Raw genomic sequence first — 21,245 nt, 5'->3', positions numbered from 1 at the left:
GATTTGAATGCGTACAACAACTATTTTCAGGCAGAAATTACGTTTGGCGTTAATATGTACATAGTTCGAAGAAGTGCTTATTAAATTACGTACACTAGGTCAATACAGATCTTCGTACACAGTTTTGCCTAGTAACTCAACCAAACTAACTAACCATATTAAATAAGCCGTATCAAATCTTACGCTTTAATCTCAGTCTGATAGTCATCTGTCATCCTCCGTAAAATAGTGTTAGCCAATCTCGTCGCTGCCTGACGAAGTGAATTGATAAGTTCTCCTCTTTGCATCTGAAACATCCCTATCACGATGGTCCCCTCTAGTTTGGACGGTATTTCTTTGGCTAGCTCTACCCATTTTACCGCTTCCGCGCAATATTCTTCGAAAGTTTTTGGAGGGTAAGAGTTGATGAACTCTTCCACGCTTGCCATAGACTAAAAAAACATCAGATGTGAAAATTTATTAAATCAAATAATGGGCACGAATAAAGACTGCCTTAGTAACTACCCAACTGTAAGCAAGGTCTTAATCGTATATACCTACCTAGGTACTGCCATTTTTGAAATAAGAGCATTCGATTTCGTCACTCGATAATCGGTGTAAAACAGTGAAATGCAAATTTTTGAAATACGAGGGATAGAAATTGGGAATGGAGTGGTATTGACCACTCGTTTTCAATTCTATTACATAGTAGAATTTAAATGCCGGGTACTGGAGATATTATTGAACGAAATACACGAAATCGAGCGGTCGAAATTCAAAAATCGGCCTCCTGACGTGAATGTGTAAGTAATTCCATATACCTATACAGGGCGTCCCACGGCTATGCCACATGGAGGGAAAGTACCCTAAATATTGTAGATGGAACATTTTACTGAAAGAAGACATTATTTTAATTTAAAAAACAATTTAAACTGCATTCATAGATTTTTAATTAATTACATGGTTGAACCGGGAATCGAACCCGCCGCACGAGAAAAAAAATCACCCTGTAGCTTTATCATACCGATCGAAAGGCTTGATCATAAGGATTATTTTTTGCTAAAGAACATAGTGTCAGAAACAAAAGGAAGACCATGAATTTTAACATTTGATGTGAAATTTAGCGATATAATCAAAAGAGTGCGGCTTTGTATTCAACAGAATGAGACTACATTTTGAGCATTTGATAAATTAAATTGATTAATTTTGAATTAAAAATGTTAAAATTCATGGGCTTCCTTTTATTTCCGACACTATGTTATTTAGCAAAAAATAATCCTTATGATCAAGCCTTTCGATCGGTATGATAAAGCTACAGGGTGATTTTATTTCTCGTGCGGCGGGTTCGATTCCCGGTTCAACCATGTAATTATTTAAAAATCTATGAATGCAGTTTAAATTGTTTTTTAAATTAAAATAATGTCTTCTTTCAGTAAAATGTTCCATCTACAATATTTAGGGTACTTTCCCTCCATGTGGCATAGCCGTGGGACGCCCTGTATATAAAGCAGGGCAGTCTTTTAAATAAAAAACACACTTAGGTACCTCTCCGTTCAACAAGCACACGTAATCATCGAAATCCTGAACTCTCAGTTCTGGTCCAATTCTTTGTTCACTTATTAAGTCCGCTATTTGCTTTTTATATTCTTCTACTAGCTCTTCGTCTATGACCGGCTGACATACAAAAGTTTATGTGAATGAAATGAATGCTCATAGTGAAAAGTAATTTATTATTTGATGGGTTATAGAGTTAGTTATTACATTATTCATATAATTATAGAGCGTAGTTGAGGCGGACAATCCCAAGCATAACTAAATTTTTCTTCAGTCAAAAATCCCCTTTACACTAGTTTTACCTTCTAAGGCAAGTATGCATGAAAGTCGGGTATATTAACTAAAAATTATACAGAGAAAGATAAATTACTAACCCAAATGGTATTTTATAGCTTGGCACCTACCTGTAGATAAGTCCTACCGGGACAGACCGTCTCCTTATACAGCATGGTCTCCAACCGTGGAACCCTACACGCGTCCGTAAGAAAATCGTACAACAGTCTCAGCTGATTTCTAAACTGTTTGAATGTGGGCTCGAATTCTATCACATCATTTGAAAATACAAGATTTATCACAAATCCTCGATTTAAACCCTGCAAAAGTGGTGACATAAGAGATATTACTGAAGCATAGACAACTAGACATACTAACAACAACAACTAGGTACTTAATTATTTGGACACATGAATAATTTAATACAATTATTACACGTACATACCCCCACATCCAACAAGTAATCAGTGAACTCTTTCATCGATTTCAGGCATAAAGTTTGTAAATTATATGTCATCAAGCAACTCAAGCAATTATAAAAATGCTTTATTTTGGACGCCTGTTTGGCTTCTGGGACTTGTTTCCTTTTCATCCCCTGTAGAATTAACAAAAAAGTAGGTACCTGCAGTGTAATAAAGTAACAAAGGCCATAATAAGGAAATTGCCAGCCGATTGTCATATAGCTTAGTAATATTTATATGGCTTAGGCTATATAAATAGGCCTATAGCCTTAGGGCTGCGTTTCCACCAGAGATGTGCGAGGATGCGTAGCGAGGGATGTGTTTGTTAACAACCAATAGAATCACTACACTCTGAGCGAGGATTCTATTAGTTCTTAACAAACACATATTTACCAAATGTAGGTATTTGTATTGGACATAGGTGGGTAGCATTAGATTCGCATAAAAAACAGTCTTAACTCGATGCCCATGTTTGATTCACGACTCCCAAACTGCATACCTTAACACATTGAAAGGCTGATGCACACTTTGAAAGGAATACAGAAAATCTACTAGTGCTATAAGTTGCATCGCACTGATTAAGGCTTGTTCACGAAAAAAAGTAGCCACCTAAAGTTGAGTCTTCTTAGGTATATAGAAGGGTCGTTCTACCGTTTCGTGCCGATTTGGTGTCCGAGCCCACATCAAGCCTTAAAATTATAATTTTTTACATGTGGTTATTTTTAAAAGGTATGTTTATATGGTACGGAAAATGCGCCAGTTTTGGAATTTAGCTAAACCTAATGATCTATTAAATAAAAATTAAAAACATGCGAAAAATTCATTTCCCTCGACATAAAATGGCGTACCATTGGGTTCAAAAATTCAAAAAAACAATTATTTGCAGATAAACCCTACTTTCCATTATTATTTATAAATAAGCAAATAATCAGTATTATAATGGTACATCGTACGTATTTTTAAAGTTAAATTATCATAGAGAGAACGCACTTTTTAATTTTGTCACGCCAAAGACTTCATTTTCACTCTAAAAACTTGCCACTCATGCCAAATCTAAACGCGCCTTTATTCACGAATACCTGTGATTGCTACTTGTTTTTACTACCTTAGTCTACGTCTACCGCAATACGTCAACGAAGAAGGTTTCGCGCTCTTGATTTACGAGTAATTTTGGTTCTCCTCACCGGAAAGGCACTTTGTCATGGTTACTACTCATTTCTATCCATTAAGTAATTTGGTGGTATTTATTGCAAAATAAATCACCTTGTTAATAATCTGTTAGCATTTTGGTATATCTTCATTACTTTTACTTGATGACATTCTAGCCTTAAAGACGATAAAGAAATTTAAAAAAACCGTCGAAAGTTCATTCCACTCCAATTCATTCCTCTCCATTTCTTCCAATATATTCGGGTGAAGAAAATGAACCAGTTTGGAAGGAAATGAACAATAATTTTGTATGACAGATGTGATACCTTTTTATGTTTTTAGCCGACAGCCCAAGAGTTATATGCACACATACGCTCTCAAATCATAACTCTCATGTTTTGAAACGTGTGTATGTCCCATTCTTTCGACTTCGTTAGACCATTTGACAGAGTTTCAGGGTATAGGTTCTTACCACCCGACACTATGTCATGGGAATCCTGTTGGTTGTGGATATTGCATATAAATAAGCAGATAGGCGCGTAAGCGTAAGTAGTCTCCTTTTTCATGGCAAATATTGTAAATATATCGGATAGATACATCATATTTCCAACATTTTATAAATGCGGAACATTTTGGAAGGTGACCCTATTGAAACTTATCTAACGCCTAACTTATCTGCTAATTAAAATACATACTGAACTTTTTATAGTCCTTGAATAAAGCTCAAGAGCGAGCCCTCCGAGGGCACATATTTATGAGGAGGGTCTCACAAAGATCTGGGAGCTTCTTCTTGTGCTAAGTTAAAAATACGAGTTGGCCGTATCAGGGAAATTTCTTGTAACTTTGTAACCGTTTCAAGGCCAAGCTTTAGAAAAATCTAGAAATTTCATGAAACAATGGTCCAACACCATCTAGAACTGGAGAGGAGCGTCCCATTCCCACCCCTTTCTGCGAGTTCCGCAAAGAAAGAGCAGGCAGCTCGGAGCGTCCGATTGTGGCACGTCTTCCTGCAAGGCTGAAAGCCGAGCTTTCGCAGGAGAGTAGATCTTAAATTGTTTCAATGCCGAAATGCAAGCGATGCCGAAAAGCGAGCTCCGCATGAGTTGTTCAAAATTTCTTTTAACTATTGGCAGCGGGCACAATCGTGCGAGGTCAAAGACTGAGCTTCAGTGGAGCTGACCTCAAACAAGAACCAATAGCCGAATGTATTAAAAAGCAAGGCCGAAGGCCCGGGGGAGCTTCAGATAGGGGCACATTTCCGTACAAGGCCAAATATCAATATGTAAGAGTGCAGAACTTTGCTAAGTGAGGCCAAAGGCCGAGGTCCGCATAAACGCTGAAGGTCCAGTCCGTCTGATCACGTTGCACTTCCATAGAAGACCTAACTTGAGAACTAAGAGAGCTTGAAATTTAACCAATGTGATCTCGGACCCTCCTGCGGCTTGACCTTTGCATTTTTCCTCGAAAGTGCGACTTGTTGAGTCTATAACCCTATGGAGTTTGTTATTTATAGTAAGTATTTTGATTATTCGGGCGTACTCTGCCCTTGGCCTCTATCTACACAGGGTTTTGGTGTTTCGTAGAGTACGCTCTTCGACCTCCAACGGCTTTAGAGCTCAACATCGTGTTTGCGGTCCGCTAGTCTGCTTTTTAATATACAACTATTTGTTCGTCTCCAAGCTCTGCTGTCCTGCAGCTTTACTTCGGCCCGCTGTTCCCTTTGAAACGGCTTATCATGGTAGTGTCCTAAATGTAATATCTGGCCCACTTCATTATTTAAAAAAACAGCATCTGCCCTTTACAAAGACGGCTAAGTCACTTTACCTACTAGAAAGTTTAAAATTATGCCGCAGTTCTCTCCCGAATAATATCAAAACTAACGATTGTTTTTTTATAACAATTTATAGATAATTTAAGCTTTTTTAATTTCATTTATGTATGCAGTTTTTTACATTACAAATCTCATTATTATATGTTTCTAGTTCTGACAAATAATGACACCGAAGAGGAATACTGAAACATCGTAAAAAATATTGTAAAAAAGTAGGTTATTATATTAAACAGGTCAACAGGGTAGATATACTTTTTAAAAGCCAAGCTATTTATGGTTTCATCGTTTAAAATATTATCACTGTGATTTTGACCAATAAAGTTAATTTATATTTAATCTAATTTCATTTCCTTCTATTCGTGTTTCATTACCTTCCCTTGGTTTTTCATTTCCATCTGTGCCTTCATTACTTTCCTTATTTGTTTTCCAAAAGTATAACTAGTATATAGGTGCCTTTCTCAAAATAATATACACAATACGTATACACATTCACAATATCAAAATCTACACTGTAACTTCAAAATAAAAAAAATCTCCAAAAAAGTAGCAAATCGGCACGAAACGGTAGAACGACCCAGAAGCTTTTTGCAATGCTACTACCTGACATTCCAAAATAAATATGATCAAGTTTAAGAAAAATATATATTAGTTTTCATTTATTAAATAAAATCAAAATGCCGAGAATAAATGTAAATATTCGTAAACTAATTATTGTCGCCTATTGTACAGAAAAGGGTATTGCGATGCGGCAACTCGCAAAACGATGTAAAATGTCCAAAGTCGGTCTGCGAAAAGTTATATATAAGTTTAGGCAGTCTAATATGCCAGGTGATCTGCCAGGTCGCGGCTGCAAAAAAGGCTGCGTGAAGTCAAAATTAGACGCGGCAATAGTTGACTTGTTCTGCCAAAATCCATCGGCCTCGAACCGAGATGTAGCCAAAAAGCTGAGGACTTCGGTTGGAAACGTGTAAAATGCTAAAAAAATGAATAATAGACATACCAGAAAGAAACAAAAATCCCAAAAAGGACCCCTGCCCAGCTCAAAAAAGCGAAATCTCGAGCTAAAACTTTGAACAAATTTAAATTCAAAATTGCGACCGATGCATTTTCATGGATGACGAAACCTATGTAAAAAAAGATATGAGAAAGATCTCAGGGGACGAAGATTTTCTACTGATAATGAGATGATAGCCGCGGTGAACGACTATTTTGACGATCTACCGAAAGCTTTTTTTAAAAGTCTTAATGTCATTATTTCACAAATGTAATAAATGCATTTCGGTAGAAGGAGATTATATAGAAAAATAAAAATAAACTACCCAGTTACGTCCTTTCTTTCATAGTCAGGTAGATACTTTTCAGCCACCCCTCGTAACTTTCCAGAAACTACAAAACCGCGACCGATCCTTCATTTAATTTCATCGTGTCCGTTTGGGTTAACATCGTGACCAAACGCTAAAGTCTGGCTCATCTGGGTGCAATACGGGTCTTTGACAAATGGAGCGTCTAATTGAAGCTGTAATATTCGGCAGGGCTCTTGATTGAGTTGCTTCAGTGCACTGTAGATAATATTAACTCTAGTGCATTTGCGTTCTACATGTCTGAGAATAGTATCAAGTATCAAGTCACATTATGATTAAATAAGGCCATACAGTGTAAGTCAACGTATTAATGAAGTTCGATTAAGTACCTGTAGAAAAATAGCTTGCAGCGTCGGTAGCCACTCCTTCAAAAGGATATTTGTTGATATCTCGATATCTCTTTTACAAACGAAGTTAAACTCCTGTAGGGTGTAAGCATCTGACGATGTTAGGTCCTCTAAATTTACCAATCGCATATCACTGAAACAAAATTTCGAATTAAGAGGCTCCCATCAAATTATTGTTCGGGAAAGCTTCTTTTTAGGGTTCCGTACCCAAAGGGTAAAACGGGACCCTATTACTAAGACTTCGCTGTCCGTCCGTCCGTCCGTCCGTCCGTCCGTCTGTCACCAGGCTGTATCTCACGAACCGTGATAGCTAGACAGTTGAAATTTTCACAGATGATGTATTTCTGTTGCCGCTATAACAACAAATACTAAAAACAGAATAAAATAAAGATTTAAATGGGGCTCCCATACAACAAACGTGATTTTTGACCAAAGTTAAGCAACGTCGGGAGGGGTCAGTACTTGGATGGGTGACCGTTTTTTTTTTTGCTTTTTTGTTTTTTTTTTGCATTGTGGTACGGAACCCTTCGTGCGCGAGTCCGACTCGCACTTGCCCGGTTTTTTTTTTAATACTGCTGAATATTAGGTTTGGTCGCCGATATATAATTGTACCTAAAGAGATATTAATCTTAATAGCTAATAAATTAGGAACGCTCTACAAGAGTGAATAGAATAACTCTGATGGAAATTATCTGACGAAAGCGGAGAAAAAAAGAAGGAAAGTGTTAAGTCAAGAGGAAAGAAGTAAAAAAAAAAGTTAACTTTGAATGTGTAAGAGACATCAGAATCGCCAGAAGTCCTCCTCCTATCTCTAGCCGGCTGCTAGGTTGGAAATGTATATTTCATGTATATTTCAGGTATCCAGCTTTAAGTAAATAATTGAAAACTTACTTGTAGTTATTCCACCAAATCTCCAAAACTTGTGCGATGCAAGGATTTAAGATGAATAGTTCCTTGTTGAGCTTTTTAACGGACATGACGTAGCGATTCCTCCATGCGTCATCTTTCATTGCCAGCTCTTGCTTGAGGGGAGTGTCTTCTTCTTCAGCCGTTTCTTCCTATCATGTAAAAATATTTTTAGGCGACACAATCGACAAAACTAACGAGGAGCCTAGGTAGCTCCCTTCACACAACGTTGAAATCTGGGGCAGGCGTGCACGATCCCTATTATAACTGATGTAATTCAGTTACCCATCGTGCATTTCGCTCGTACCTCACCGTACAAGTATGGCGCGGGCGACCCGCACGATAACTAAATAACATGATTCAAATATATATAATTCTGAAGCCAGTGTACTTTCAATTTGGCCTGACAGGTAATACCTACCGTGTTAGGATCTTTCAAAACGAAGTCCACTATAGCCTTCTTCATGCTCATCATAAAATCCTCGCGCATTTCGTCTGTGGCTATCGCCATGGTATCTTGCCACCTTTTTAGTTTGGGTGAGATCAAGTTGTGAATTCTAAAAACAATTGCGACTTTAAAATACACTTCAAAATTTACATTTGTTACTAAATAAACCTTTGGGGCCCGATTCGGATTATGAAATAGACATCTATTAGACCTCACCAAGATACGATAACGATATGTTTAAGATCTAACCTGTCAAATTTGACATTTGCGCGATTCTGGAGATACTCTTGAACGATTTCCACAGTATATGACTTAGAGATCTAATTCACATCTAATAGATATCTTACTCTATCTAACGTAAAAGTGACATTAGTTGCCCGAATTGCGCTGCAAAAGAGAACTAGTTGATATCTAAACTATAACGTATCTAGAACGGATCTAGAACGTGTCGTCTCTTGTGAATATCTTGAAGTTCGAATACGGGAGTTAGTCATAAACAACGAAAAAACGCACCCCCTGTGTCCCTCCTTGAATGTAACTCAATACCTATAAGTATGTAAAATGTGTAAGTACATTTACCGTTTTATAATTTTGCTGTCAAGCGGAGCAACATGAACATTATCTATCCCGTATCGTAAGTAGTAGAAATATCGTAACATGTTCTTCTCTTCTCCCGAAGGAATGCAATCTCCGTCCTCCCCCGGTTCGGATTGGCAAATTAGATTCATTAGCTTAACCCTGAACTGCTCCCGGGCTTTGCGCAAGGCGGTGAATTTTAGCATCACTACAAAAAGAAAAGGCGTAATCTAAGTATAATATTGTTAAGGTGATGAGTTATGTATACGCATGCCATTTTGTGGCCATGCACTTAAAAATTTATGTCAATTCGTAGAAAATAAAGGAAAAGTGTAGAAATTCACAATCTCGGACGAGACTCCCGGAATATCGCCGGCCCGCTCTAACCAAGTGAGCAACCGAGACTCACCCGTTTCCGCCATAACCATCATATGCGCTTTAAGAGAGACGCGAAGCAACATACTTATACCATAACTTTCACTGTTCACTTCTTAAAGGGTTCTACCAGAGTTTCCAATGAAAATTCACCAGTAACAATGCGCTACCCCAAACTAAATTCCTTTTGTATTAAGGAGAAAAAGGAGTGTACAGGTTTTTAAAGGGTCAGCAACGCGCATGTAGCACCCCTGTAGGTGCAGTCATTCATAGGCTACGGAGACTGTGCCATCAGGGCGTATGCTTGTTTGTCAACGACGCGGTATGTTTAGAAAGGAAAAGTAGATCATCATCTTTGGCGACACTCGAACTACGGCTCCGAAACTCGTGACTCTAGACGTAAACTGTGGCTACCTATCATGCATGCGCTTCAACCATAAGTTATGATGTCATACGGGCATTTCTATTTAAAGTTGTACCAAAGTTTTTTGTATTAGAATTGGGAATTTTTGTATTATTTTTACTCAGAATCACGAGCTTTTTCCATTTTTACTGAGAAAAAAGTGTCCCCAAAATTTTTGGTCCATTTGGTTACGGTTTTCAATACGAACTCTATGACCGTAACAAAACTGACAACAAACAATTTGTATGAAATTTTGGGGACACTTTTATTAGGATCGAAAGAGCTCGTAATTGTCAGTGGAAATAATATAAAAATTCCAAAATCTAAAGGCTCCAGTACACAGTGGTCAAGGATGGTCCATGCCAAGCCATGCTTTGCAATGCGCAACAGTAGGCCTATATCACGTAGGTGTTCACACAACGGTGCATCAAAAAAAAAGCAAAAATAAAAATCAAAATTGTAGGCTCTGATTGATATAAATCTATAATAAACTGAAAAGTCTCTTCATTGCTCCACAATAATGACATTTAATCAAGCGGTCAAAAATTCAAGAAACTAGACAAACAATGGCGACTGTGTGAACACCACAGGCCACGGTACGCCACGATTCCTTTGAAGTGTGCCAAAAAACCGACAACTCCCCGATTGCTCACCACGGCTGACAACTGACGGCAGTCGTCCGCCATTGCATACCATTAGCCCCCTGTACACAATGGCCAGGGCGTGGCATGGCCCATCCTTCACCACTGTGTACTGGGGCCTTTAAATGCAAGTTGAGGGTGCCTATAACTTTAAATAGAAATGCCGATATGGTCGTTACCAAGATAAATACACGCTTATTACTTTTATTAAGCTACTTATACATATAAAATAAAGAAAGTTCACCAGAAGACTGTCTTCTAGGAGCTGCAGTAGGCTTCTTCTTAACAGGTTTCGGCGGTGGTGGTAATTTAAGAACTTCTTCAGCGAGTGAAAATAGTGGCCTTGTCCTAATTTTTAAACTTTCGGCCGTTCTCATCTTTGGAAGCTTAGGTAATTTTGCGTCGGAAGTCGATGGTTCAGGGTGACTTTTCTTTCTCGTTGGTTTGTTGTTTCTGTCCATGGCGGCTGAAATTGACTAATAGTTTATTTCCTGTAAAAGTTGCGGCAGTACTTGAAGATGCAACGGTGATTCAACAAAACGTAGTAGGTAAGTATCACGCTGCTTAAGTACTACCTATAGGTACCTACTTATTAATGTTCATCAAAGGAAGCTTCTTCTGGACGTAGGTAGGTAGGTTTTACGTACAGTAGACCTATAATACAGTTTTTTTTTATGTACAAGAAAATGCAAAATTGCTCTGAAAAGTACAAACAATATTCTACATAGAGTCATACCAAGAAAAGTCTGCAGCGGATTTTATAGCCGACGCACTGCAAGTGTTAGTTATAATTTCATAGAAGTTTGACGTTTAAAAGAACACTTGCACTGCGTGGGCTATCAAATCCGCTGCAGACTTTTCATGGTCTGACTCTACATACTTTAAACGCCTTTTAAATAATCTATGCAAAGGTGCCCATCTGAGCATAAATTAAACGCAAGGCTTTTTTTTACGTCACTTCCAACCGACCGGCATTGACAAATGTCAAATGTCAAAACTTGACATATTTCCTTTCCGCGAATAATTTCCGCTTGTAAATTCTTTTACATGACATAAAAACTGAGTGTTTTGCCAAGTCCATTAAATAGTTGACACTTAAAATACTTACCGATACCACAAGTAACTGTACAAAAAGGTAAGGTATCGTTTGAAATTAGGTTATGCTCATTAGTTTTTTTGGTTATGTCCTATCGATCTCTTCACTTCTCGTCACAATTAATACTACAATCCTATTAAAAACCTAAATTATAACAATGAATTATCTACAGAACTAATCTGACAATATCAAATCAATCTCTTATCCATGGTAACTGTTTGAAACCTTCAATTGTTTCTGTATCTATGGTGATGTTTTTGGCCAGTCCAATCAATCACTAAAAAGTATTTATGCTCATATTTTCATCCACTATAATGTCAATTGGTATACGACTGATAAAAAACCTTAATTTATAGGTTAAGAATTGGTAAATGAAGCAAAAAGTAGAGTGCTATTCAAAGGTAACTAATCGTAGCTGTTGCTTATACTGTCGCTCTATAGCTACATATACAACCACCATGATTGGTCCGACCATTGGCCTTGATAGAAGCAAGTACCTAGTTCCCCTTCCTACTCTGATGATGTCATAGGCTTGGCTGTCGGCAATGGCTTGTTGAGCAAAACAGTGATCAGTTTGTTTATTATTTATTACTGAAGTGTTTAAAAATATCTACAAGTGATGTGTAAAATGTAGACTTGTGTAAACTTCTATTGTGTAATCTCTTGTGTGAGTGTGTGTGTGTGTGTTATTCATTCCAAAGAATAATATTCTTGCTAAACTAATCAATTCACATTTAATCATTATTTATAGAATGTTTTAAAATAGCGTAAGTATTTGTAAACTATAATTTCAGATGATATTCCAGTTGGTGCGGAGCCTCCACATAAGCCCACTTTGCAGAGCAGTAGAGTCTTCACTGCTGGCTAAACTTCGGAAGAAAACAGGCTACACCATTGCCAATTGCAAGAAGGCACTTGAAATGCACAACAATGATTCAGAAAAGGTATGTAAGGCAATATATTCTTCTGTACTATAAGTAAAGATGGACATTAGTTGTCATTATACTCATTTTGTTAAATCTCAAATCTGTTTGACTTGTGTGCTACACTGCGCCTTAGATGAAGTCATACAGGCTAAAATGAATAATGCGACAAGTGTTCATTATATAAATCATGTCCTTGCTGCCGACAGGGGTGCAAAACTCTTGACTGACTGAAACATTGCGCCAAGCAATTATTAGGGTTGGCACCACTTGACTTCCTTTTGCGTGCATGACCAAAGATAAGATAATCACTTGAATTTTGACAACCCTAAATACCCAAAAGGGATAGTGCCATATATTAGAAAGGGATAGCATGATTCGACCCTGAACTGTTGTCAAACTTCGGTTTTGTAGGAAATTTCCGTTCTGTACATTAGTACTATTATTTATTCTGTGCTGCCGATTAATATTTTTTACAAAATTTTGTATCATTTGATATTTACCACTAGCTTTTCTGTGTCCAATTTCAATGTGATCTAATTCATCTAGTTCAGAGGTTTAAGCATGAATAGGTAACAGATAGTTACTTATGCATTTATGATACAGTCAACGTCAAAGATATGTTTACATTTGGAGTTCAAAACTATCATACAGAATTAATCTTAACCCCTTACCGCATATTCAATTCAATTCAATATGTTGCCATATATGGAGGATTATATGTGTTTATGTATTTATATGGCGTATATGATATTCAACTCTATTGACATCTATTGAAGCTCAAATTTAAACAAATATTTTTCATTACATTCTTTAAGGCGTTAAAAGGGTTAATTAACCATATATCAAGTAAAATTCATTAAGAAAAACTAAGAAATTCTTTCTTTGTATTACAGGCCGAAACCTGGCTCAATGAGCAAGCACAAGCCATGGGCTGGGCCAAAGCTACAAAGCTGGCCGGACGCACAGCACTCCAGGGACTCGTAGCTGTCAAGTTTGACAAGAGTCATGGGGCCCTGGTAGAACTCAACTGCGAAACAGACTTTGTAGCCAAAAATGACAAGTTCCAGAAGCTGATAGAAGACGCTGCTGTTGCTTGTTTCAAATTTGCACACACCAACTTGCAAGCCAAAGGTCCAGTGACTAAGGTACTACAAATTATTGATGTTTTTAAAAGCTTGACAATGTCACATTGCTCCGATATTCGACAGGTGGCGTCACTAACGCAGCAGGTCTCAGTTCCATCCATTTTGATTGACATTTAGATCTCTGGTTTTGGGTTCAGCTTCAGGTATTGCAGCACCGTCTATTATACGGAAGTTATTGTGAAGTAGGTCTCAGTTTCATGCATTTTGTTTAATGAGCTTGCGTTTCTTAAAAAAAAACGATTTTAAAATATTGGACGAACGCAACTTTGTATAGATCACTGTCAGTCTTTTCGTTTTATTTGTCCATGCTATTTTCTTTGTAGCTGTACTAATTGGGATAGCTTTTGCTTTGCTAGCTGGGATAGCTTTTGAGTGAAGTACTCGGGGGGAACTAAAAGTATTAATAACGCATCTCTTGGCAAAAATCGGAACTTTTAAGGGCCTTAATCTTCATTTCATACTGATTGCATCACCTGTCCAATAAGTGCATTAAGTAATCATGTCCATAGCCGCGCCAGGTGGTAGTCACAGTCATGCACATGACTACCAGGCAATTACATTATTTTATTGTCCTGCAATCCTGACATGCTGCTCCCAAATCGGCGTCACGTCAACATTTGCGAAAGGATTGCTATTTGGTACGCATTTTGTAATGAAGGTTCTTAATGATTTGCTAAAAAAAAAAAATATAGGACAGTTACACAGATTGACTAAGTCCCACAGTAAGCTCAAGAAGGCTTGTGTTGTGGGTACTCAGACAACGATACATATAATATACAAATACTTAAATACATAGAAAACACCCATGACTCAGGAACAAATATCTGTATCATCATACAAATAAATGCCCTTACTGGGATTCGAACCCAGGACCATCGGCTTCGCAGGCAGGGTCACTACCCACTAGGCCAGACCGGTCGTCAAAAACGAAACGCTCCACTAAAACTAAAACGGTCCACTTATGGCATATGCGGTACGCTAGCGGTGCATTCGCCAGATCTGAAGGCATTGATTCAAGCTAGATTGCTGCTACATTTGTAACTAATAACAACATTATCATCTTGCTTCGTTATTGGCTATGGCGCCTGCCATGCAAATAAACTATGTCTAATAGGTTGTCTACTGGTAGTTAGTAAGGTCAATTTACTATTCTAACCAATATATTGTTTTCTCATTGCAGATGGAACTCGACAGCGAGCAGCTCGGCAACCTATCCGCAGACGGCAAAAAGTTGTCCGAAGTACTCGCGCTATTCATCGGAAACGTAGGCGAGAACGCCGTACTGAGGCGCGCCGAGTGCTGGAAGGCGAACAGCAAGGACGTGAGCATCGCCGCCTACACGCACCCCGCGCCCGCCGCGCCCGGCGCCTACTCGGCCGGCAAGTACGGCGCCATGCTCGCCTACCGCCAGCTCGCCGACACCGACGACGTCGGCCGCCAGCTGTGCCAGCACATAGTCGGCTGTGCGCCCGCGAAAATAGGCGACAAGAACACCGACAAACCCGCCAAGGACTCCGACGACGAGACTTGCCTCATCTACCAAGAGTACCTCCTGGACCCCTCCTATACTGTCGAAGAAATATTAGAACAGAACAAAGTCGAAATCGTCGATTACGTTAGATTCTCGTGCGGAGAAAATGTAGAAGCGAATATGCCCGGTGTCGAAAAACAGCCGTTGGACACGGTGCAAACGTTACAGTAGAGTTAGCAATGTATGAATATGATATGAATATGCTTGTAAAGTTTTTGTTACGATTTACGATGTTATTATTTATGTGCACGTAACGTGTTACTAGCTGTACAGAATTTAAGAAATAAATAGTTTGAGTACTCAATCAACATTTTAATTAAACCAATTACAGTTTTGCTAAACATATAATTAGTGAACATTATGAAAACGCAGCTACTACATGTAGGTCGATTATTTCTTATGAGAATCTGCGTGTATCACGTTCTTCATTTTCGCTTGGCCTTTCCACAAGAACATTCTACAGTCTTTCTTCCAAAACATGGCTATTTGGTTCGGCTCAAAACTGTATCCATGATAGGTAAGCACCTCTGGGGAGACGACGTGAAGTGCCAATGTGTTCCGTTCCCGAGTACGGAACGGGACGGCCGTAGCGGGTCGCAGCAGACACCCACAAGGACAAACCGTGGCTACTTTCGGTGCTGACATCACATTTATCCTATTACACAAATTCATTCTTTGAAAATTACCACAAAGTCGAAGCTCTTCCACAGCTCCGGTGAAGGATTGCGTCGCTCGCAACGCTAATGGCCTCGCATTTTGATTCTCCGTACTGCTACGGAATCCAACTGAAGATAATGACTTCTTCATAATATTCGGACTGCCTTCAGGACTCCTATCTTCATATTCGCTCTCTTTATCCGAATTATCATCTGTTAACATTATCCTTACAAAATTTTGGCAGAATAAAAATGTGTGACAACATCTGTCAATTGTTTCGCGCCATAGACCGATTTTTTTACTTTTATGTAGGTAGAAATAGAAATCGTAAGCTCCAAAAAGGTTTATAAGGAAAAATATTAAAAACTAAAAATAATATTTTTTTAAATGGCTTATTACACGATTTTCAGACGTCTCGCTCATGCAGCCATAGTGCATCCCTTTTTTACGTAACGTGAAGTTGGTTACGTTGTGATAATCAGCTATGTGCATGTGCGGTAAGAGCTTTTGTTTACGGATTGCACGCTAGATGTCGCTGTTCAGTGTACCAGAAATCCTAAATCGCGCTATTAAGATTTTTCTTGGGGCAATGACTCCAGACTCCTGCAGCGTCTATTAAGTTCATAAATTGAACACTAGATGACACTGTATGGGAAAGTAAAAAACCTGAATCGCGCTATTAAGATTTTTCTTGGGATATTGACTTCAAACTCCTGCAGCTTTTATTTAGTTCATAAATTGAACGCTAGATGGCACTGTACGGGGTAGCGAAAATCCTGAATCGCGCTATTAAGATTTTTCCTGGTATGATGACCCCAGGCAAGTAAAAATTTGGTTTTACTTACCATATATATAGTTCGATAGATGGCGCAGTTCTGTGTAACATCTATGCAGAGCCACGATATCACGATTTATTCTAAAAAAACATCTGGAACGTAGCGTTGTATATGGACGAGACCGAACGAGATTTACGTCTGAGAGTGAGATGTGGTCTTGGCGTTGATGATGATAGTTGTGATAGTCTCGTTCTAGTCAGCTTCGGGCAGGGCCTTAGATAAAAGCCAGTAGATATACTTGTATTATCTTCTTTGCTATATTAAAGAGGTCAAATCACAAAACCAAATAATCCGGTACCGTTGCATTCAAATCGTAACGCAGTGACAATATCAATACAAAAGCAAGGTCGTTTTTTGCTGGCTACTCGAGCGTGCTGTATCGAATCAATTTGAGCAGGAACACATCACGCCATATTGTGTAGGAGTATAGTAACGGCAATGCAAACAATCTGGGGCGCTAACTTTGCCAGTCATTGTAATCCCAATGCTAAGTAAAATAATGACTGCAATAAATAAGACATTATTCGGTCCAATAGGTATTTTCTAAAGTAGATGAGAAACTTATAAAAATACGTCCATTCCTAATGGTTAATACCTACCGCCGTTTTTAAGACATGGTATGATGTAGGTACCTTACTTAGCATGTTTACATTAAGAATAATTTACGTTTTGTAGGTAGTTAACGAATCATTTACCTACATCTGAACGTCTAAATTCGGCAAGCATCTACCTCATGTGCACATTGTTTTGTTGTCACGTCATTGTGTTTACGGACGTTACGAATCCAAAATTATAAACGAAAGTGAATCAGCTCATGTCAAAGCGCACAAAGTGCGCGTCCGAGCGTGGATCCTGGCCCTGATTCCCATCGGTGACGATTGTTCGTCACGGGACAACCAATTAAAGTGTTTACTAGTGTTTAAGTTAGCTGTGGGGTCTAGAGGTTTAAGATATACTGGTTAACCGCAGACGATCGCTCGCCTATGGTCAGTCCGTGGAATAATTGCTAGACCCATAGTCCTCCTGCCTCTGGTGTCAGTGTATGCGAGCCTGGGCTCTGTCACCGTAGCTTCGGCATTCCGCGAAACCATTAGGTAGTAAAATAAGAAAGTGAGATAACAGAAGACGTGGATGGATCAATATCAGGTTGGGTATCTTGCATGCGTTGTGCAAAAACTATTTTAATTGGTGTGCTGTTTATGAATATAGTTTTTTTTGTATAGGTGGTGGAGCATGGGCGTTATTGACATAAAATTGTTTAGACTTTGTTTTTGTTTAATTTACTGTTTAATATTACTTTCTCACATTTCAATTAAATAGTTTAGCCTAGAATCCGGGTGAGTACAAAATATGTACAAATTTAAAACTCTTGAACTTTGTAGGTTAGAGACCAAAATTCAAAATTGGTACCCACTTAGAATAATTTGGCCAAGTCCGAGATAGCTCGAGGCATTTAGTGTTCCGTACGGCTACCATCAGTTTGGCATTGACATAAACGATATCGTGAACGTAATTTACTTCCTATAGGTATATCTCTTTCGCACTAATATGTCAGTACGAGCGAGATGCATAGAAAGTAAATTACGTTCACGCCCACGGTAGCGTTTATGTCAATGCCAAACTGATGGTAGCCGTACCGCTCGCATCGTTACATTTTACAGGGGTTGTTTGCCTGTTTTTAGGATACCGTATTCAACTACACACACAGAACTATAGTACAAAGTGTCTAAGTGCGAAGGCCGAAGGCCGAGCTTTAGCAAAATGTCATCGCTTTAGCACAGAGCAATAGTACAAGTGGCTAAATGTGAAGGCCAAAGGCCGACCTCCGCGTAGCCCGAAAGCCCGAAGCGTCCAGGATGTCAGTGCTTTAACACAGAACAATAGTACAAGTGTCTAAATGCGAAAGCCGAAGGCCGAGCTCCGCGTAGAGCCGAAGGCCCGAAGCGTCCAGGATGTTAGTACTTAAACACAGAACAATAGTACAAGTGTCTTAATGCAAAAGCCGAAGGCCGAGCTCCGCGTAGGGCCGAAGGCCCGAAGCGTCCAGGATGTTAGTATATACTTAAACACAGAACAATAGTATAAGTATCTAAATGCGAAGGCCGAAGGCCGAGCTCCGCGTAGGGCCGAAGGCCCGAAGCGTCCAGGCTGTCAGTTCTGTGTTTAACCACTGACATCTTGCAGGCTTCGGGCCTTCGGCCCTACGCGGAGCTCGGCCTCCGGCCTTCGCATTTAGACACTTGTATTAATTACCTGTGTTTAGAACTGACCTCCTGGATGCTTCGGGCTTTCGGCCCATTGCGACTTCCGTTTGGATCTTGCGACTTAGACACTTGTACTTAAAAATACTTGGAAAAGTTACGGGAGGCGCGCGTCTGTCCGACGCTTCGGATCTTCGAATCGCTCCTTCGGCCTTTGCATTTAGTTAGATTCTTGTACTATTGCTTTGTGTTTGAATACCGAAGTCGAGCATCTCGCGAATGCTTGATGTATTATAATAATTTAAAGTAAGGCCAAGCGCGCACCACGATTTTTTGTCCTGCGATAATTTTGTCGCAGAAATGCAACGTATGTGTTTATATGTTAGTGCGCGCATATGCGACAAAAAAATCGCAGCGATTATAAAATTGTGATTTGTCACATTTTTCCGCGATTGTTCGCGACGCGATTGTCGCAAAGTGAATTGCAGCATGCGGAGTTGTATGGCCCCGCGCGCACTATGATAATAAAATCGCAAACCGGCCGGACCTCAGTCGGCATTTCGCTCTCCAAACCCCAACATCTCGGCACCTGCATCATGGAGTCTCACCAATGGAGTCTCAAAATGAGACGCTAAATGTTGACCATTTAATTATGGAAATAGACGGGGATCACCTTTGTGTTATAAATGCTCAAAGTCATACAGCAATCGCATATTAAAGACACGTTTCATGACAAGCGACTGGTACGAAATCCTTGTTGAGAATGAACAAATCGTCGACTTTTTCATCGCAGTGCGCGCAGTGAATTTTCTGCGATATATTTCAGCGCGATTCTAAAATCGTGTCGCAAAAATTAATATCGTGGTGCGCGCTTGGCCTATAATACCTTAAATGTATACTCCTTCAATTTGAATTTAGAACTCATTATTATTTTTTATTTGATTTTGTTTCTAGTTCTATGCCATATATATAGACTTTAATATTATTTAGAACTGCTAAAAAACAAGATCGGCTTACTTTAAATATTTCGTCAATTTTACCTTTGTTTCTAAAAACTGTGATATTTAACTGTCATATACTATTGTAATAATAAATAATAATGTCTTCCAAAATTATTTTCTCGTAACAGGACTGAGGGGCTACCGCGAAAACCGAAATTCGCAATTTGCGGGGATCTTTCTCTTTTACTCCAATGAAGGCGTAATTAGAGTGACAGAGAAAAATGCTCGCAATTTGCGAACTTCTATTTTCGCGGTTATAGCCCTGAATCTTGTTGCTCACCGATCCGTTCAAAATATACATAAGTACTGAATATAATTAATAGATATTATAATTATACAATTAATACAGAAATGTAATGGTACTTAATGAAAAGGAATATTGTGTATATTGTTTCGACGAATCAGATACTCTCAATAAAATCTATACATGAGGCCAAAGCTGTTCATAAATATTAAATGACTTTATTATCTACGCCTTACTAACTCTATGTGTCCTATTGTGGAAAAAAAAAACACAACGACAGTCAAGAACGGAATTCTTAATTTGAATTTTTCAGATTTTTGAGATGCCTAGTCCATTGGTTGGAAAGCCCGTTCGAAATTGAAACTTATTTGCAATGTAATAAAGTCGTATTTTGTAGATCTCTCTCATACTTATAGTAGGCTATTGAGATAAAATTAAATATCCCACAAAAATAAGCAAGCAGAATTAAACTTTGTGTCAAAGACATAAGTCATAAATTTCAATGCCAAAGTTTTAACTAAGGATGTTTCTCGCCTAATATGAATTGACCAGTGTAAGCATCAGTTAGCTAGCCCTAAGCAACCAAAGGTCAAGCTGCAGTTGAAAAACTAATAAAGATAAAGTTAAGCTGATAATTTTCCCGCCGTCTCCATGCTTCTTTAAGTTGGGTATTGACTGGTCAGCTGCCTGTTAGCTATAGTTTTCGCGAAAATCGCCAGGACAGAGGTAAAATTTTTTGTATGAAAACTTGCAACTTTAAATGCATTTTTTGACGAAACTATTGCAGTCTAAAATGAAGTCAAAATCAGTCCATCGACTCAATTTTTTGCAAGCTTTCTAATGGTACCCCACACGATTCTTACAAATGAAAAAAGTTTCAGCCTACCCCTCTCAACCCCCTAAATTTCCCCCTTTAATAAGAAATAAGCAGTTTTGACTTATTTACAATATGAGTGGTAGTAATTGCTATAACTGTTCCAAATTTTAGGTATCTATGTCAAACGGTCTCTGAGAAAAACGTATTTAACTGATTTGCAAGACCGAAGTGATCCCATAAGTGTTCCCTAAACAAAGTTTTGTACGGAACACTAAAAATCAAGTTTTCCTCGGCATTAATGAGTTAGATATGTAAAAGTAAACTGCAATTAGAGAATCGCTCCGTAAAACAAAGTAATCGTGGCTAGGAGTAATTTGTCGTTCATTACTTCAAATAATTGAGTGAGTAGTTAAGATTAAGACAGCTGTCGAAGCCAGATGAAACCGTGATAGCGGCCAGCAATCAATCGGACGTACGTCCCGCCTAG

The 21,245-nt window shown here is 38.7% G+C and overlaps 4 protein-coding genes across 7 annotated transcripts in view; 2 read left to right on the top strand and 2 right to left on the bottom strand.

The window, feature by feature from the left end:
* Positions 1–10,798, bottom strand: part of LOC134663957 (dynein axonemal heavy chain 7-like) — a 60,978-nt gene extending 50,180 nt beyond the window's left edge. The window contains exons 1-9 of the mRNA XM_063520507.1: positions 10,549–10,798; positions 8,889–9,093; positions 8,283–8,418; positions 7,847–8,013; positions 6,938–7,088; positions 2,252–2,401; positions 1,938–2,126; positions 1,525–1,653; positions 184–431 (exon numbers count right to left, since the gene is read on the bottom strand). Of these exons, the coding sequence (XP_063376577.1) occupies positions 184–431; positions 1,525–1,653; positions 1,938–2,126; positions 2,252–2,401; positions 6,938–7,088; positions 7,847–8,013; positions 8,283–8,418; positions 8,889–9,093; positions 10,549–10,765 (1,592 nt within the window). The 5' untranslated portion in view covers positions 10,766–10,798. The remainder of the gene's footprint in view (positions 1–183; positions 432–1,524; positions 1,654–1,937; positions 2,127–2,251; positions 2,402–6,937; positions 7,089–7,846; positions 8,014–8,282; positions 8,419–8,888; positions 9,094–10,548) is intronic.
* Positions 1–15,306, top strand: part of LOC134663963 (elongation factor Ts, mitochondrial) — a 168,319-nt gene extending 153,013 nt beyond the window's left edge. Inside the window, exons 1-4 of one of the 4 annotated variants that reach the window (XM_063520516.1) lie at positions 11,591–11,610; positions 12,195–12,344; positions 13,220–13,471; positions 14,652–15,306. In XM_063520516.1, coding sequence (XP_063376586.1) covers positions 11,608–11,610; positions 12,195–12,344; positions 13,220–13,471; positions 14,652–15,173 — 927 coding nt within the window. In that variant the 5' untranslated portion in view covers positions 11,591–11,607 and the 3' untranslated portion in view covers positions 15,174–15,306. Of the gene's footprint in view, positions 1–11,590; positions 11,611–11,680; positions 11,802–11,936; positions 12,068–12,194; positions 12,345–13,219; positions 13,472–14,651 lie in introns of those variants that run through there. The other 3 variants (XM_063520515.1, XM_063520517.1, XM_063520518.1) reach the window with 3 other exon arrangements.
* Positions 15,300–15,952, bottom strand: LOC134663964 (uncharacterized). The gene has a single exon (XM_063520519.1). The coding sequence runs from the start codon at positions 15,879–15,881 to the stop codon at positions 15,393–15,395; it is 489 nt and encodes a 162-aa protein (XP_063376589.1). The 5' UTR covers positions 15,882–15,952; the 3' UTR covers positions 15,300–15,392.
* A 1,265-nt stretch (positions 15,953–17,217) lies between these two features.
* Positions 17,218–21,245, top strand: part of LOC134663962 (villin-like protein quail) — a 25,425-nt gene continuing 21,397 nt past the window's right edge. Inside the window, exon 1 of the mRNA XM_063520514.1 lies at positions 17,218–17,641. Coding sequence (XP_063376584.1) covers positions 17,627–17,641 — 15 coding nt within the window. The 5' untranslated portion in view covers positions 17,218–17,626. The remainder of the gene's footprint in view (positions 17,642–21,245) is intronic.

This window comes from Cydia fagiglandana, chromosome 4, assembly GCF_963556715.1.
Source record: "Cydia fagiglandana chromosome 4, ilCydFagi1.1, whole genome shotgun sequence".
NCBI lineage: Eukaryota > Metazoa > Arthropoda > Insecta > Lepidoptera > Tortricidae > Cydia > Cydia fagiglandana.
This window is presented reverse-complemented; position numbering and strand designations above follow the sequence as displayed.

Coding starts and splice junctions, on each gene's coding strand:
- LOC134663964 (XM_063520519.1), bottom strand. CDS start 15,881: ATGTTAACAGATGATAATTCGGATAAAGAGAGCGAATATGAAGATAGG.